Here is a 19,807-nt window from a genome sequence, read left to right on the forward strand (position 1 = left end):
GGCCACCAGCTTCATGGTGTTCGTGTCTTTCAAAGAGAACTTAAATGTATGCTGATTAGGGCTTTCCCTATGCCATCTTCCTCTATTCCGACGCAAGTTATGCAAATCAACATATTTTTGTAATCGATGATGTTGATGGACATACTACCACAAATTATTTTCTTCGCCATGTTACTTTTAACACCTCCAACTGATTACTGGGACAAAATGTATTTGGGGTGGGAAAACAACCGTGCATAAAGCCGACAACTCTCCAACATCACAAATAAGAGAGTGGACTTTTAATTCATAATTTTAAACATAACATCATTATTTGGGGCATTTGCCTTGAGATCATTATGAGATTGATTTAGTCCTGACTGTTACTTGTTGAAAGAGTGCAGATTGGACAACACATTCTTTGTTCGTATGATACGACATGAAATAAGCGACTGCCGGCTGGTCCCGTGACGCCGGGTACTGAGCACCGGGAGGTGACAGTCCTCTTAGAAGCCGTTAAATTTAAGTTTAGCCGACAAAAGGTGAGCATCATGCAGCGAAGACAGTTAAGTTTAGACACCAATACAACTTGTTAAAATCGACCGATTAGTTGACTAATCCACTCAGAGGGTGCAGCCCTACACTTCTGCAGTGTTTCTCCCTTCCCCTAAAAACACATTAAATAAACACGTCCACGTTGTTCCTACCTTTTTCTTCATCATCTTCACTCTTCACAGGGTCAGGAGTGAATGGGAACTTGGTGATATCAGCCTCCTCCAGCCCTTGAAGCTGCTCTCCCTCCTGACTGCTCCACAGTTCCTCCTGTTCCTCTTTAATGTGTGTCTCAGGATCAGAAGAGTCTCCAGTCTGGTCTTCAGTCTCTGGTTGTAAAAGTGGATGTGAGTTCCTGGCTGGTTCTGGTCCTCCACAGTCCTCTCCATCAGCTTCTGTTTCCATTGGACCAAGACATGTATGTCTATTGACATCAGAACGCCAGGCAAATCTTTTGTAACAAACACTGCAGCTGAATCTTTTCTCTCCTGTGTGGACTACCATGTGTGACCGTAAATGTCCTCTCTGTGTAAAAGATTTATTACAAACTGAGCAGCTGAAAGGTTTTTCCTCCTGTGTGAGTTCTCATGTGATTCTTCAGATGTAACTCACGGTTAAATCTTTTCCCACATTCAGAGCAGCTGAATGTTTTTTTTACATCTTGAATCATGTTTCAGAGAGTTTAAAGCTGACTGAGGTTCTCTGGTCTCCTTCCAATCAGCACTGTCATCAGTCTCAGGTTCAGAAGAGTCTCCAGTCTGGTCTTCAGTCTCTGGTTGTAAAAGTGGATGTGAGTTCCTGGCTGATTCTGGTCCTCCATAGTCATACAAAGTGGTGCAGTCAGTAATTAAGAGGCATAACATTACATGTCATTTAGCTGATGCTTTTATCCAAAGTGACTTACAATTGCTATATATCAGAGGTCGCACACCTCTGGAGCAACTAGGGATTAAGTGTCTTGGTCAGGGACACATTGGTTGATGTATCGCAGTGGGAATCGAACCCAGATGTCCCAAACCAAAGGCATGTGTCATATCCACTGCGCCATCACACCACATAACAAGAGACCTGCCAGAATAGGGGGGGGGGTGCTGAATTACCAAACCCATTAATCCAATAATTCACCTTACCATCTACCTTGGAAAATATCATCAGCTGCTAATTTGCCAGTGTGGACATCCCCCTGCAACCGGGGAGTCAGGGAGAGACTATTGCTTATCTCAGCCTGCAGAGCCCCCACCCCCACAGGTATTAACTCTTCCTTTCACACAGCATGTGCAGCTTAGGACCACCAGGAGGGCCGGCGGCCATCAGAATACGGCTGGGAGGGACACTTCAAGGGCCGGCAAAGATGCTTAAGGCACAATTACTGTCTCAGTAATGCCTCTTTACATCTCTCAGCACCTTGTCAGTTGAGTTGCAGAAAAATGTTGGGAAGGTTTGGCAAGTTGACACTCTGCCTTATAAAAGTAAAAAGGAGGTGACAAGGTCAAAGGAAAGGAAGGCAGAAATACACCTACATTAAGCCAGGACCGAGGGAGTGACCCTAAAAGGGGTGCAAATGTATACCACACCACTGCTAAGGAGAAAGGATATTGCGTTATTCAAGGCCTTTTAAGAAGCAGTAATGCAAAGTCTCAGGAGTACTGAGAAACACCTGCCTAAGAGAATAAATTGGAAACCTCTGGTGTTGTAGTCAAACTGCAAGCAGCCTCTCAGCAAGGAAAGCTGGTGCATACCTCACTACATGGTCCAGCACAATGGAAAAATAGGGTAGTATTTAACTGCTTCTTTCACTACAAGGGACTTAACCTCAATGAATTTCTGTTGCCTGGTCCTACCTTGAGTCCCTCAATTGTTAGTTTGTTGCTGCGCTTCAGAGGACACAGTGTCCCAATCAGTGGCGACAGAAAGGCCATGTTTCATCAGGTGTGCCTCCTACCTGAAGACAAACCCCTCCTGAGGTTTCTTTGGCGCAATATGAAAACAGCAGTTTCCGTACTTTGTCCTTATGGCATTATTCATTAAGATAATTCTTAACAAATTTCTGTAGTTCAAACAACTCTGAATTGTAGTTGAGAACGTCAGTTATAACGGTCCACGTATTAAAAAATTGTCGGGTTTAACACTAGAAGTGCCAGAATCCCAGAACTACTAGAACTGCCGTGAGCGGTCATTTTGACCGCCAGATTCCAAACTCTATAATCTCTCATGATAAATACCTAATTGCGATATTGTATTATGTATTGTATTAGGATATCTTTAGAAAAACATAATAACACCGAAATGTACATTTTAACGAGTTTAATTATACATTTGAGTAGTAGCCTAATACGTGTTTCAATAATTCATATCATGGCATAGTAAACCGTAATTATTTCATACATTCATATTCTGAAAAATATGGTGTGGAAATTCATTTAACTTAACTCATAACAGCCAAATAACAATTAAAAGTATGTTATTTGAACATTTAGCTATAACCTAACCTGGCACAGCCTCTGTTTTGGTGTCTGCTGCGGTGCGCTGCTGCTCGGATTGGCGCTGCTGTCCTTTTTTCCTCCATAAACTCCGCTCTCAGCTACTTTGCCAGTTGCTGCATGAACTTCCTCCGGACAATGTTACTGCTGGTGCACTCCTTGGAGAGGATGTGTGCAATGATTCCAGCCAGTTCGAGGATATATAAAGTTATATGAACATGTAGACAGCTACCGGCCATCTACGTGTACCGCCCCTTTCACAGAGCGAGCGCCCAGTGTTTGCCTTCTGATTCAGAACAGAGTGCCTCCACGCCGTAGTAGCCTACGTTACCGACTCTGGCTTTGCCTTCGGCCCATCGGTGATGCCCACACTTGTTACTGGAGACCGCTAGTTACGCTTCTCTGACAGAGACTATGGTAGTTACTAAGCAACCAAGATGCATCTTCAACCGCGCGAAAAATTAAAAACAATACCGCGAAAATCTGAGCGGTCAATATGACCGTGTATGGCCGAAATAGGTAAAAGTGATTGTATTTTCTTTTCCTTTTGTGTAATGTATATAAAAACAATTTTAAATTAAAATATTTTAGGAAAAGTCAGGCAGCAGCAGGATTGTATTTTTTTATTTAGCAAAGTTATTACACATATAAATTTGAAAACGGTCAAAATGACCGTCATGGCCGTTCTAGTGTTAAATCGGGCTCGGGCTCATAATTACAGTTAATGTGTCGGGGCGGGCCGGGCTCGGACACAACGTGCACGGGCTCGGGCAGGATCGGGCTTGATTTTTTGGGCCCGATCTAAGCTCTAATTTGAGGTCCTTCAATGGGCTAGCAACAGGACAGAGGTCATTTGCCATCTACTACCAGTGAGAGCTTTGGCTGTCACATGACAAAGCAGAGACACACGAGTCAACACTGGGACTGAGCTGGCACTGCAAAACCCATGGCTTTAATTCAAGATTAACTTTTTTACAAAACATTGTAGGAAATGTGTCTTGGGCACTTAACCCATCCTGCAGCCATAGTAAAAACAAATAAAAACTGACAGCATGTACAAACAACAGATACTGTACAATACCATACAACAGACCGTACTATGGTACTGATTGAGTATAAAACCCAACATGGTGTCATGCAATGCATTAGTTAAACATTACCCAAAATAAATAAATAAAATAAATTGAAAAAGAGAGATCACAAGTACAATTACAGCTGCAAGCAGCGATGGACGGTGTTACTGTCGCAGGGAACTCCCTGCTGAGTTCAATGATACCTCACACAATACTCTGTCATACAGTTCATTAGCTGTGAAAGGGGGCGTGGCCAAAGCACAGGGGGCGGGTCAAACCGCTGATACAGCACATAAGACTCTACCTTAAATGGTTAAAATGTTATGAAAGGGGCGTGGCTTAACATAGGGGGTGGGTCAAACCATCACCAATCAAAAACGAACTCTCTGCTGACTTCAATGATACCTCACACAAGACTCTACCTTAAACGGTTCAAATGCCATAAAAGGGGGCGTGGTCTGAGTAAGTGGGTGTAGTTAAAGTATAGGGGGCGGCTCAGTATCACATGTAGACCACACATTATAAGTTTCATGTAAATCGGATGATGTTTGTCATATAAGGCAGATTTCCTGTTGCCAGCGGGGGGCGCTATGACCAAAAGTCAATATTGGCCGGTATATGTCCTCAGGCCTGGACTCTTGTTGATTGTGGGAAATTTCAAGCAGATATGACAATGTATACTGTAGTTACAGCCACTTTCTCGTTCATCGCTAAACACTCAAAATGGCCGCCACACCACGCCCACACCGTTTGACGAAAAGTTTTTCTTTCAATAACTTTTCATTTTTAATGTCTTAAGATGGCACAGACCAAATTTGAGGTCCATCGGATGAAATCTCTAGGAGGAGTTCTTTAAAGTACGACGTGTGGAAATGGCCAAAATTACACTAATGTCGAACTTTCAATTCAAAATGGCCGACTTCCTGTTGGGTTTAGGGTATGGCTCCAATGACGTTTGTTGTACATCTTGACAGGATACATATGTGTACCAAGTTTCGTAAGTCTACGTTAAACATATTGCAGGGGCTGAATTTTTTTAATTTTGTAGGGGGGCGCTAGCGAGCCATTTTTGTGCGCCTATTCCCGAAACCCTTAAAATACGTACATTTTCACCAGACTTGATGCGACCGCCAATTTTGGTTTGTTTTTGAGTATGTTAAGCCCATCAAAACGGCGATTCATTTGCCGGGAAAAAGAATACGCTGAGAAGAATAATACATTCCTGTAACTGCATTCAAAACCAATGTAGGCTACAAATAACAACAACTGCATTACCTTACCTGTAAATAAATCAGTAGCTAGCCTGATTTGCCACCCAAATATAAAGATGTTGAGATCAAAAATAACTCACGAATAGCTCACAGCTGCTCAACCTGGGCACAGTTTGTCCTGGACTCTCATTTCTTAATAACTTGCTCAGTATATTATCCGTCCATTAAGGGAACAGAAAAAAAGAGGTCTTTATTGTCCTTCGAGGGTCGCTGCAGAATCCACCTGGCGTCCTCCGGTAATGTCCCGTCACATGATACCTCGTCTCAACGTATAAGGAATATTGAAATTACATTAATGAAAAATGCTTCACAAAGCCGACTCCAATAGACAGCTCGCAGGAGACCTTCGGCGATATCTTCAGTGAAAAATTAAGTTTTTGTAGCCAGAAACTGTCCGACCTCCTCCGGCGAGCTGAAAGTATGTCTAACATTATCTACAACCACTCTCAGCACAGCCCGGTACACCATAGTGTAACGCAGCCCCTTCTCCTGTAGTTGCTTTTTTGCGCCGTCAAACTTCTTGTGTTTCTGGATAACATCCTGCGACAGGTCCTGGAAGAAAAACACCGGCTTGCCTTCCCAGGTCACTCGTCCCTTCTCCCTGGCCGCCCGCAACACCGCCACTCTAGCTCTGAACCTCAGGAAGCGCACAATAATATGTCGGTCTCTGCCGCCTCTCCGGCCGGTTCTGTGGGCGCGCTCAATATTAAACTCCGGGGTAAGCTCCACATCCACCGCATTAGAGATGAGTCTCCTCACAAAGCCCTGCATATCTCAGGGAATTAGGAGGGGGAGCATGAACAGCTTAGCAGAGGGCTCTACTATGCAGCCATCTCAGGTGCTAGCTCCAACGGAAGTCCCCGAATGCCATGTTTATTGTGGCTGGTGATTTTAATCACTGCAACCTCAGGATTTTCCTCCCCAAATACCATCAACATGTGAGCTTTCCAACAAGGGAGAGGAACATTCTAGACCAAGTGTACAGCAACGTGAAGGATGCCTACAAGGCTGTGCCTCGGCCTCACGTTGGACAATCAGACCACATCTCCATAAACCTCTATCCATCATACAGGCAACTCCTCCAGACCCCCCCCCAGTAAATAAAACAGTTAAAGTGTGGAATAAAGAAACTGAACTGTTGCTTCAGGACTGCTTTTGGAGTACAGGTTGGGGTGTTTTCAAAACCACTGCTGTAAAAGGGGAATCTACTGTAGACATAGGAGTATGCTGCAGCTGGCACTGGCTATATTAGCACATGTACTGAGAACATTATACCTACAAGACACACCTATTCCAATGACAAACCCTGGATTAACTGTGAAGTGCGGTCCATGCTACGTGCACGCTCCACTGCATTTGTCTCAGGCAGTGCTGAAGACTACAAAAAGGCCAGAAACAGCCTGCGTAGATCTATCAGACAGGCCAAGCGAGAGTACAGACTGAGGCTAGAGGGATACTACACCACCACAGATTCAAGGCGCATGTGGTAGGGGCTGCTTCACATCACAGGCTACCGACCGAGGAACCTTCACATCACTACAGGACATGTATATCACTAGGGTCATCAGGAGGACCCACATCATTAAAAACAGCACACACCCACAACACAGTCTCTTCACTCTCCTGCCCTCAGGAAGGTACTACAGGAGTATGAACGCACGGACAACAAGACTCACAACCAGCTTCTATCCACAGGCCATCAAACTCCTGAACACTGCAATATCTCCCCACACACACTCCTTCATAGGCAGAGTTTGACATTCGAGCCGGGGGGGGCAAAAGGAAAAAAAAACTCATTATAGCAGCTGAGACCTGGCCTACCACTTGAGAAACACAGCACGAGCACATATGGACAAAACAAACATGCTAAATAAACATATATGTTATAAGCGTCTCTTTGATGCGCTGCTGCACACCAGACACATGACCTGGCATCACAGACGCACTGTCGTAATCCTGTGCCACAATTGGGATGTTTTTAAGACCACACATATCAAGCCCTTTGTAGATGGCCTCCACAATCCCAGCCACGTTGCGAGATGCAGAGCAATACATAAAACACAAAAAAAACCTCCTTGATTTCCAATTCCTCGGCATATCATATGCACACTGACAGCTGCTCAGTTTTGGAGGACCTAGCATCGTCCGCAGTTATAGAGAAAAATCCAGTTTCCTGCACCTTTTCAGCAATGCTGTTGTAAAGCATGTGTGCACAGATGTCAATTATTTAATTTTGAAAATATGGGCTTGTGGCATTAAAATAATTGGATTGCATGTTTTCAAAATCAGCATCATATTTCAATAAAAAAACTGCAAATCTCAAGTCTCACAAACCTCAATTCTTTCGACTATAGCTTTATGGCTTTCAGACAGTTTAGCTGCAATAGATCTATTTGAGGATGAGCTGGCTTGGAAGTTATTCCATTTATCATTCAGTTGAGATACAATTACCCGTTTCAGCCACCAGGGGGCAGTGCTCCCCATGTTAGAGCGAGAATGGCAGGGACGTCAGTGCCTGTGTGGTCGCGCAAGGAGAGCGAGCGATAACGGAGAGTGGCGGATGAGTCGGGATTAAGCTATAAGCAGAAGGAAACTCCGCTAGCTGCTAGGCTAATGTGCAATGGTAAACACTGCAGCGTTAACGTTAATGTGTCCACGTCCACCTCAGCTCAATGGACTGTCCATCCTCAAGTTCCTTCCTGAGACTATTTGGCAGAGGCACCGTGGCTCCTTCCGGCGCTCAGCACCGCCCAAGATGATTGTGATTGGTTTAAAGAAATGCCAATAAACCAGAGGACATTCTAGCATCCAGTAATGCTGTGTGCACTAGCCACAGTGCTTTCCCCCTTTATGTCCCTAAAAACCCTGTTAACGTTGTTCCTACCTTCCTCTTCATCATCTTCACTCTTCACAGGGACAGGAGTGAATGGGAACTTGGTGATATCAGCCTCCTCCAGCCCTTGAAGCTGCTCTCCCTCCTGACTGCTCCACAGTTCCTCTTTAATGTGTGGGGGGGGCTCTGGCTCCTGCTGGTCCACACTGGAGCTACACTCCTGCTGCTCCTCTTTAATAACAATCTGGCTTTTGTCGTCTGGAGGCAAAGCTGAAACACAGACAGAAGTTAATGTCAGCTAAAGCTTAGAGATTGCAGGTTTCCCCCAGAAACGACACACACACACACACACACACACACACAAATGCGCGCGCAAACACAAACATAAACACACACACACACACACTCTCTCTCTCTCTCTCTCTCTCTCTCTCTCTCTCTCTCTCTAAGCCTCAGTGGTTACAATACTGTGCTGTTGTGTTCCAAGGTGAACATCACTATTATGTAACAATCACCTATACAGTCCTAAGGGAATATCTATTAAATAAGAACCTTTGTTTATCTAGAAAACAGCCCCGAAATCACCATCACCAAACCCACCAGACTCCATGTAAATAATCAGTACTTTAAGCGTGTATAGAGCCAGCATATTTCCACATGTAAATGGGTGAATTAAGGATTACTTTCAACCAAACCAGAGTGGTGATTGTTGGAACAGTGGAAAGATGAACCAAGACGGCTTTTCATAGTATTATTTAGTTTCTGTCCACTTTGAATGCAGTGTGTTTTACGATGATAAAATTACTGATTATTTACATGGAGTCTGGTGGGTTTGGCGAAGGCCTGTTAAAGAGCGACGACTACAATAGATCTTATGAATAAATGCTTATTTACATCCGTCCTATCGTCATATGGTTGCTGAGAGAAGAGATGACAGGAAGGAGAGAAAGATCAACTGAAGGTTTAATGACCAAACCTGCTCTGTGTAGCCGAAGCTGAGGGTTGTAAACAGCGTCCAGTAGCTCCCGTTGTCGCTCGTTCTCCTCTTTTGAACGACAAAGTTCCTCCTCGTACTCTGCTATCGTTCTTTCAAACAGCCCAAATATCTCTTCAGCAGCCGCAGTTAGTCGCTGCTCCACCAACGCTCTCAGCATCTGGACTTTACACATTTTACCTCTTTCTCTACACAACTAAGACACTCTGCTAACACACCTTTCTGCTAGACGCCATCTTGTTCAAAGAGTGAAGTTAGCCGCAGTGAAGACTACAGCTTCCGGGACAGATTAGTTGCTGAACTTCAAAATAAAAGTCCAGAAGTGTTTTAGGCTTCTTTAGAAAAATACACAGCAAGATAAATGATTAAAATACACGTTTGAAGAAAGACAAATATTTAAATGCATTTTCAGAGCTCTGAGAAAACAAACTAAATTAAAGATGATGGTAGTTTGTTTCCCTTTTTCTTTTAAAGCGTCAAACAGAAGACAGAAGGTTTAATCTTGGAGTGTAAATGTAAGATGTCAACTGTTTTTGTTGTTTGTCTAAAGGTGAAGTTAATGTTTATGTTTATATTAGACCGATTATTATCATATAAAATCAGACCACTTTAAAAAAAATGTACACCTATCTATCTGTCTATCTATCTATCTATCTATCTATCCATCTATTGCTCTCTCTCTCTCTCTATCTATCTATCTATCTGTCTGTCTGTCCATCTATCCATCTATCCATCTATCTATCTCACAAACATAAAAAACACACATCTCTCTCAAGTTATTCATTTATTTGCGTCATGTGCCCCAAAACACAAAGAAGCAGTCGTTGGCAGTTCAAAACTCAGGTTCGCTCCAACATTATTAAACGTGTAGAAAACAAATCATAGTAAAAATGAGAATCTCTGAAATAGTACATAAACTGTAATACAACATACATAACATTAAATTAAATTAAATATATATATATATATATATATATATATATATATATATATATATATACAGTACAGTACTTCTGCTGTTATATATGTAACAGCACAACTGTACAGACCAACACTTTGTGTTTGTTTTATGTGTTTCATAATGACACTTGAGTTCATGATTTTAATAATAAATCATTTTGGTGTGGAGTTTTGAAATTCATGTGTCCCCCCCCACTCTGAGTTCAACAGGGACTTATAAAGCCCATGAGAACCGTGGAGAGTCAACCCACAGCCGCTTCGTGAAGCAGAAACACTTAATGTCAGATAACGTTGATCGTTGTTTAGGTACATTAAACCACGTTAAGCTTTTTCCTTACAATAGACTCTAATGAAGCAGAAACGCTTAATGTCAGATAACGTCCATAATAATTGGACGTTTGGATTGATTTTTTGACTGTTTTCAGTGGTTATGAGGAGCAATATGAGAGAGAAATTTGGTAATCATTGATCATTGTTTAGGTATGTTAAACCACGTTAAGCTTTTTCACGTTAAGCGTTTTAGAATGTCCGGTTCAACACTCCTTGGAGTTCTCATAGAATTAATCAAACATCCTCTTATCCTTATGTTTAATCCTTTCTCCTTGCATTTTGTGTACATCCACCTATATCCGTAGAATTGGCCGGATGTTTGTAACTGTTCATAAATAAAAGTAATTGCCCGATCCAAATTGCTGTAGCCCTTGCTCCGGAACAGATTACAAGACTTTAAAATCCGTTTTAAATGTATTTGTTACGTGTTCGTTTCGGCCCAGAACGCAGAGGTAACACACAGATACAGTCGAGCAGTTAAATAAGGTTTAATGAAGTTACGGGCACTCAGAGACACACAAACGAAGGGTTCAAAGCCGGGAAGCTCCTGACTGGTCCCAGGCGGAGGCGAGCCAACGTGGAGGGGTCCAGCAGTTTCGGGACACGAGAGAAGACAGGCTGAGGCGAGAATCACTGGTGGGTTCCTGAAGTGAAGACGGAAAGCTGCCGGGTGAGATTAGGCGCACGCTGACGCCGTGGAGATTTGCAGCAGGGCTGAGCGAAGACTAGGAGGGAGACACAGGGTAAGTTACAGCAGGAATCACAAAAGGCAAACTAGAATACTACGAGCTAGGACCAAGTTACCACAGGGGTTGAAGTTAACGAACTGGCGCCGACAGGAAGATCAGCCCGGGTTAAGTATTGCTGGTGATTGTGGATGATGAGCTGCAGCTGCGGAGATCGGCTGAGCAGAGTTGAAGCAGCCACGCCCCTTGACCTAGATCTCGGATCACGCCTCCAGCACTCCACACAGAAACAAACACAGACAAGACACAAACACAAACAGACACACCGGGAAAAAACACCCCAGACAGGACAGGGAGAGAGCTGCCCGTAACAGTATTGAAACAATATAATGGTGACGACTTGCAAGCAAAACAGCAATGTCCTTATAATGAAGACCTAGATTAAAATATAGTGCAACTAACTCCTGTACTGTAGTCATTTCTCTAGCTGTCACTGTCATGGCCCAGGCTACATCAATATACGGCTTTCGTGTACTCACACGAAACTTTCATGTGCATGAAAAGGTTTTGCGTGCGCACATGAAAGTTTCACGTGAGCAAATGAAAGTTTTGTGTGAGCACATGACACTAAACTTAATATTTTTTTGCTCATGTCCCCTTTGGTGCTCCGTAGATAAGTGACTTCCGTGAAGACACAAACAAAATGGAGGAGGTTTTCTTTCCAGGTTTGGTCCTTCGCCCCCCGGGGCTGAGTCAGATAACAGAACTAGATAATGCCGGCTAACCAAAGCTGATATTAATCAATAAAATCCAGAAAAATGGATCTTTAATATTTCAATTTTCACCATGGATGTAGAAGTAAAAAGTCATTTAAAACAAACTTTTGGGGGCTCAGTTCTTAATGTAAACATGAACCTGCTGCAATATAAAACATATCTGAGGGTTGCTTCTTGCTTGTATAATTTACAGCAGAAGTTCTCTGAAAATCTCTTTTATATACAAGCTAAACTGGTATTGGAACTGAAATTTCCCTAACCTGATTGTAATCGAATCTGGACCTTGTGAATTGAAATCTAATCGATTAAGAACATCATTGGCACCCCACATGTGCAATAACAGCTGTGAAAAAACAATAACTCAAAGTGCAATAACATAAAGCCCAGTGTCGCTGCGACTGAGCTGGTCGATTCTCCAGAGGCTGGTTTTAGAACGTAAGAGATGTGTCCTGTTTCAACAGCCAATAGAGAAGTCAGCTGGTGGAGTCTCCAGAGGCTGGTTTTAGAACGTAACGGACGTCTCCTGTTTCAACAGCCAATAGAGAAGTCAGCTGGTGGAGTCTCCAGAGGCTGGTTTTAGAACGTAAGAGACGTCTCCTGTTTCAACAGCCAATAGAGAAGTCAGCTGGTGGAGTCTCCAGAGGCTGGTTTTAGAACGTAAGAGACATTTCCTGTTTCAACAGCCAATAGAGAAGTCAGCTGGTGGAGTCTCCAGAGGCTGGTTTTAGAACGTAAGAGACGTCTCCTGTTTCAACAGCCAATAGAGAAGTCAGCTGGTGGAGTCTCCAGAGGCTGGTTTTAGAACGTAAGAGACGTCTCCTGTTTCAACAGCCAATAGAGAAGTCAGCTGGTGGAGTCTCCAGAGGCTGGTTTTAGAACGTAAGAGACATTTCCTGTTTCAACAGCCAATAGAGAAGTCAGCTGGTGGAGTCTCCAGAGGCTGGTTTTAGAACGTAAGAGACGTCTCCTGTTTCAACAGCCAATAGAGAAGTCAGCTGGTGGAGTCTCCAGAGGCTGGTTTTAGAACGTAAGAGACGTCTCCTGTTTCAACAGCCAATAGAGAAGTCAGCTGGTGGAGTCTCCAGAGGCTGGTTTTAGAACGTAAGAGACGTGTCCTGTTTCAACAGCCAATAGAGAGGTCAGCTGGTGGAGTCTCCAGAGGCTGGTTTTAGAACATAAGAGACGTCTCCTGTTTCAGCAGATAACAGAGAAGTCAGCTGGTAAAGTCAGCTACAAACTATTAAAAAAAAGATCCAGAATCCATTTTGTTTCTATGTTACAAACTGTCAGCTGGTGGAAATGACCGAGTCTGTATGAAGCGCCATCAGGGACATTATTACCAATTACCTTACACACAAGGGAAATGCTCTCACACACACTACTGAGCTGCTCACTTATCATATCCTGTGCAAAAAGAAAAGAAAAGCAAACTTGGTCATTTATATAAATAAGAGGGCCTATGATTGACCCCAGTGTGACCCCACACAAAATATTTGCTTTGTGAAAAGAGAACTTTTGATTGTGTTTACGATTACTTAAAGCATAACTCTCGCCAAAATGCAACCTAGGGTGTTTTTGTGACTGTACCCCATATTTAAGACGGAATCGCCACTTTTAAGATTTACCGTATTTTCGTTTTTCAGTCAAATGGCCTTTTGAATGGGAGTCCTAGGGGCACTTTTATGCTAGCCTCAAAATAGCTATTTTTAAAACACCAAGAAGGCTCGACACAACATGAGACTTTGCTCCAAGTATCACCAGGGGCTCTACACCTTAACGAAAGCATTGACAACATTGTTTGTGTACCCAGAGTTTACTAAAAAGAAAGGTTTTGAACAACTCACGTTAGCAGTTGCTGTTTACGCTATCCACCATTTTCCCAGTCCAAAATAGGCGATCTCCGAATGCAAATGAACAGACTCCATAGGAGGAAATGTCATTCTTATATGAGGCTCCTTTTTCAACTACAAGGTCAATATTGTGTTTCACTAACGACAAAACAACAAATTATCTGTGCATTTATATGGAACTAAGCTTTTGGAGTTTTCCATCTTTACTCTCCTCCCTCGACTATTTTTGACTGGCTCGATAGACGGCGACCGGAAGAACAACAGCTACAGTGAGTTGCTCAAAACCTTTCTTTTTAGTAAACTCTGGGTACACAAACAATGTTGTCAATGATTTCGTTAAGGTGTAGAGCTCCTGGTGATACTTGGAGCAAAGTCTCATGTTGTGTCGAGCCTTCTTAGCTTTTTAAAATAGCTATTTTGAGGCTAGCATCAAAGTGCAAAATACGGTACATCATAAAAGTTTGACTAGGGTACATTCACAAAAAGACCCTAGGTTGCATTTTGGCGAGAATTACGCTTTAAGTACTCATGTAACCATTGAATAACTGAACCTTGAAAGCCACAGGAACTTAGTTAAAGGAGCTCTAAGCAAGGACACTGATGAAGATGTAACCTTACATCGAAATGTTAGTCACTGTTATGCACCTTAAAAAATAAAAAAAAAACTATAAAGTAAGAAGACATCTGTGTTGCACCGGCGATTCTTTTTTACTCTACACTGTTTTGTCCTGCCCTGGTTGCACCAGATTGTTTTCACTTGATGTCATACGTTTAGGCTACAACATTTTTTTTGTCACATACAGCAAACATCTCCTCACTGAACACACTGTAAAAACTGTCATCAGTCTCAGGTTCAGAAGAGTCTACAGTCTGGTCTTGATGACCTACACACCAGAAAATATAATGTCTTCTATCTAGATGTTGATACATAAAGATCTTTGTTTGATACTTGAGAGGTTTTGCATGGACTTAAAGGCACAAACGTTATTCCATGTCACCAGTCTCAGGATCAGAAGAGTCTCCAGTCTGGTCTTCAGTCTCTGGTTGTAAAAGTGGATGTGAGTTCCTGGCTGGTTCTGGTCCTCCACAGTCCTCTCCATCAGCTTCTGTTTCCATCTGACCAACACATTTATGTGTTTTGACATCAGAACGCCAGGCAAATCTTTTGTTACAAACACTGCAGCTGAATCTTTTCTCTCCTGTGTGGACTACCATGTGTGACCGTAAACTTCCTCTTTCTGTAAAAGATTTCTTACAGACTGAGCAGCTGAAAGGTTTTTCTCCAGAATGAGTTATCATGTGGTTCTTCATGGTTCCACTATCAGTGAAAGCTCTACCACACTCAGAGCAGCTAAAAGGTTTTTCTCCTGTGTGAGTTCTCATGTGTCTCTTCAGGTGTCCACTTTCGGTGAAAGCTTTACCACACTCAGAGCAGCTAAAAGGTTTTTCTCTTGTGTGGATTCTCATGTGTTTTTGTAAATGTCCACCTCGTGTAAAAGATTTCTTACAGACTGAGCAGCTAAAAGGCTTCTCTCCTGTGTGAGTTCTCATGTGTATTTTCAGATATGACTTGAAGCCATATTTCTTCCCACACTCAGAGCAGCTGAATCGTTTCTTACATGTTAAATCATGTTTCAGAGAGTTTAAAGCTGACTGAGGTTCTCTGGTCTCCTTCCAATCAGCACTGTCATCAGTCTCAGGTTCAGAAGAGTCTCCAGTCTGGTCTTCAGTCTCTGGTTGTAAAAGTGGATGTGAGTTCCTGGCTGGTTCTGGTCCTCCACAGTCCTCTCCATCAGCTTCTGTTTCCATGTGTTGAGTTTGTCTCTGATGAAGCTGTGAGGACTGAGCTTTCTCTTCATCATCTTCACTCTTCACAGGGACAGGAGTGAGTGGGAACTTGGTGATATCAGCCTCCTCCAGCCCTTGAAGCTGCTCTCCCTCCTGACTGCTCCACAGTTCCTCCTGTTCCTCTTTAATGTTTGGGGGGGGCTCTGGCTCCTGCTGGTCCACACTGGAGCTACACTCCTGCTGCTCAGGGGGAACCTCTTCTTTAACCACCAACAGCTGCTCAACATCTGCAGGAAACAGAATCAAATACAGACTGTTTAGACAATACTTTTAGCTAACTATTTAAAATGTTTAGTCAGTACTTTTAGCTAACTAGGGAGTAATCCTGCTAGCTGTGTTAGCACTGTTGACCGTGTAGTACTATTAGCAGCTGAATGTTTTCTTACATCTTGAATCATGTTTCAGAGAGTTTAAAGCTGACTGAGGTTCTCTGGTCTCCTTCCAATCAGCACTGTCATCAGTCTCAGGTTCAGAAGAGTCTCCAGTCTGGTCTTCAGTCTCTGGTTGTAAAAGTGGATGTGAATGTGAGTTCCTGGCTGGTTCTGGTCCTCCACAGTCCTCTCCATCAGCTTCTGTTTCCATCGGACCAACACATGTATGTGTTTTGACATCAGAACGCCAGGCAAATCTTTTGTTACAAACACTGCAGCTGAATCTTTTATCTCCTGTGTGGACTGCCATGTGTGACCGCAAAGTTCCTCTCCGTGCAAAAGATTTCTTACAGACAGAGCAGCTGAAAGGTTTTTCTCCAGAATGAGTCATCATGTGGGTCTTCAAGGTTCCACGTTCAGTGAAAGCTCTACCACAATCAGAGCAGCTAAAAGGCTTCTCTCCTGTGTGGATTCTCATGTGTGACCGTAAATGTCCACTCCGTGTAAAAGATTTATTACAAACTGAGCAGCTAAAAGGTTTCTCTTCTGTGTGAGTTCTCATGTGACTCTTCAGATGTGTCCTGCTGCCAAATATTCTCCCACCCTCCAAGCAGCTGAATGTTTTCTTACATCTTGAATCATGTTTCAGAGAGTTTAAAGCTGACTGAGGTTCTCTGGTCTCTTTCCAATCAGCACTGTCATCAGTCTCAGGTTCAGAAGAGTCTCCAGTCTGGTCTTCAGTCTCTGGTTGTAAAAGTGGATGTGAGTTTCTGGCTGGTTCTGGTCCTCCACAGTCCTCTACATCAGCTTCTGTTTCCATGTGTTGAGTCTGTCTATGATGAAGTTGTGAGTACTGAGCTTTCTCTTCATCATCTTCACTCTTCACAGTGAGAGGAGTGAATGGGAACTTGGTGATATCAGCCTCCTCCAGCCCTTGAAGCTGCTCTCCCTCCTGACTGCTCCACAGTTCCTCCTGTTCCTCTTTAATGTTTGGGGGGGGCTCTGGCTCCTGCTGGTCCACACTGGAGCTACACTCCTGCTGCTCAGGGGGAACCTCTTCTTTAACCACCAACAGCTGCGCAACATCTGCAGGAAACACATACAGAGAAATGTTGTGGAACTGTAACTTATCACCTGGATTATGATTGTTATAAAGAAATACTGGTTGTTCAGTCAGTTACTTAGGTTACATCTGCACTACTAGTTTTCCTTTTCAGCCTTGGAACATTGTTGACTAACATATTAGGGCCCCCTTGTGGTGAAATAATGCAACTGCGCTGTTGAGGACCAAGTGGCGCAGTCAGTAATTAAAGGGATATTTCACCGTTGGAAAGATGAATATATCTTTAAATTGGGTCACTTATGTAGTAGAAATGTGAATTTTATTCAGAAATTGGTGCCTTCTAGGCAAAAAAAAGCCTAGAAAAAAAAAAAGTGTTTTTGGCTCATGTGGATGAAAGATACCAAATTCCAGAATGCACTTGCTTCACTCCTTTAGAGTCCACTCCCATGCCACGCCTACCGTTTACAGACAGACAGACAGTGAGGCATTCAACTCAACTCAAGTGTGTTTTATTGTCATTTCAACCATATACACAAAATGTTTCACCGTGGCTCAAGTGGTGTTGCACATTTAAAATATATAAAAACGACATTATATAAAAACGACATACGAAACAGGCTACATTCAGTGCACACACATTGTAGGCTCCATAAAGTTCAGCTAACGCATACTAGCATTAGCGCTTGGTGGGCTGTAAACACAGAGTATAAACAGCCGTAAATTTGTGTGGAATGTAGAATGGTCGGCATTTAACAGTCGCAAACTCCACCAGCAGTTAGCAGTTAGTTGGATACAAGCACCCCATTTCTGCACCAGTCCGTGTTAACACAGCCCACCTCCATTAGCACACTTGCAAACAGGATTGATGGAACAGATGGCCGGCTAGCATTAGCTTTCCACCTAGCTAGCTCATACTTCAGCCCTCGTTCCGCGTTTCACCGCTGAGAATGTCCCCTTACCGGCTAGCGGCATCGAGCGATACCGCAGGCTGAGGTGCTGAGTATTCCGTCTGTAATAAAGTTTCCTGCATATTCTCCGATCTGTCCCGGTGGTACACATGTGCGGTAGTTTGAATGCACATAATTGTTGTAAAAGTTTGCTGCTGAAAAGACAGAAGCCTGTTTAGCGAAGCTTCAAGATGGCTGACACTTGATTTGCTTCAGTAAGCTTCGTGTAAAGACAGTCCAACCCCCTATGGGGCGGTTGAAAACATGTGGAACTAGCTGGCTGTAGTCCACAGACTCTGGGCAAAAATGCCTCGATGACGCATCAGAGGCATTTTTCCAGACCCACAATACAGAGAAATCTAGTCTCAGGGGGACATGAGGGAGGGAAGCACGGTCATTCGAAAATACTACCGGATTTCTACTGATACAAAGCTTAATGCTAAATCAGTGAAGTATCCCTTTAAGAGGCATAACAAGAGACACATCGAAAAAACAGTGTGAAGTGGACTTTACTGCATTGAAATGGTTTAAGTTGTGTGCATCTCTGATGAACTGTGAGTAAAACCAATTATTATTTATTTCTTTCCCCAAGCAGTACATCCCTATATGCAACCATCACCTATACAGTCCTAAGTGAATACCTATTCAATATTTGGTCCTTCGAGCCAGAAGTGAACTTTTCCCTGGATCTCAGGATGCAGCCTACTTTCACATACAGTGGGGCCTTACTAGAATCAACACGTCCAAAGCGGCAGTTACAACATCCTCCCTACCTTAGATACTATGAAATGAGTTTTGTCGGCTACTGGCAAGCCATACAACTCCTAGTTATCTGCACACAGCACAGTATGCGACAAATCTATAAGAGGACCACCTGGGTAAACCATCAGCATTGTCTGCCCAGTTATTCTGTTCCTCTAAACCATTAAGTCAGACATGATGGGATTTACCTTTGATGAAAGGGCCCTTACCCCTGATGGGACTAGGGCACCTGATACTCACCCTATTGTTGAGCAACAGCCTGTAGGAGCTAGGGGGGGGCTGAATTACCAAACACATTAATCCAATAATTCACCTTACCATCGACCTTTGAAAAAAAATGTCAGCTGCTCATTTGCCACAGTGTGGACTTCCCCCTGCAACCGGGGATTCGGGGAGAGACTCTTGCTTATCTCAGCCTGCAGAGCCCCCACCCCCACAGGTATTAACTCTTCCTTTCACACAGCATGTGCAGCTTAGGACCACCAGGAGGGCCGGAGGCCATCAGAATACGGCTGGGAGGGACACTTCAAAGGCTGGCAAAGATGCTTAAGGCACAATTACTGTCTCAGTAATGCCTCTTTACATCTCTCAGCCCCTTGTCAGTTGAGTTGCAGAAAAATGTTGGGAAGGTTTGCAAGTTGACACTCTGCCTTATGAAAGTAAAAAGGAGGTGACAAGGTCAAAGGAAAGGAAGACAGCAATACACCTACATTAAGTCAGGACCGAGGGAGTGACCCTAAAAGGGGTGCAAATGTATACCACACCACTGCTAAGGAGAAAGGATATTGCGTTATTCAAGGCCTTTTAAGAAGCAGTAATGCAAAGTCTCAGGAGTACTGGGAAACACCTGGCTAAATATCCAGAAAGGGCTGCTGCTTATACTGCAGAGAATAAATTGGAAACCTCTGGTGTAGTCAAACTGCAAGCTGCCTCTCATAGCAAGGAAAGCTGGTGCATAGCTCACTATATGGTCCAGCACAATGGAAAAAATAGATAAAATGAAATAAGAATTTTGCCAAAAGCTGAGGAGTT

At 43.3% G+C, this 19,807-nt stretch overlaps 1 protein-coding gene across 1 annotated transcript; it reads right to left on the bottom strand.

The window, feature by feature from the left end:
- Positions 1–928: 928 nt before the first annotated feature.
- On the bottom strand, positions 929–17,908 carry LOC118493405 (zinc finger protein 771-like). The gene is made up of 4 exons (XM_035993055.1): positions 17,903–17,908; positions 16,190–17,039; positions 15,570–15,880; positions 929–1,355 (listed from the first exon to the last, which is right to left on the bottom strand). Exons 1-4 carry the CDS (start codon positions 17,906–17,908, stop codon positions 1,164–1,166), a joined length of 1,359 nt encoding a protein of 452 aa, XP_035848948.1. The 3' UTR covers positions 929–1,163.
- Positions 17,909–19,807: the final 1,899 nt, after the last annotated feature.

Source organism: Sander lucioperca, chromosome 16 (assembly GCF_008315115.2).
Source record: "Sander lucioperca isolate FBNREF2018 chromosome 16, SLUC_FBN_1.2, whole genome shotgun sequence".
NCBI classification, from domain to species: domain Eukaryota; kingdom Metazoa; phylum Chordata; class Actinopteri; order Perciformes; family Percidae; genus Sander; species Sander lucioperca.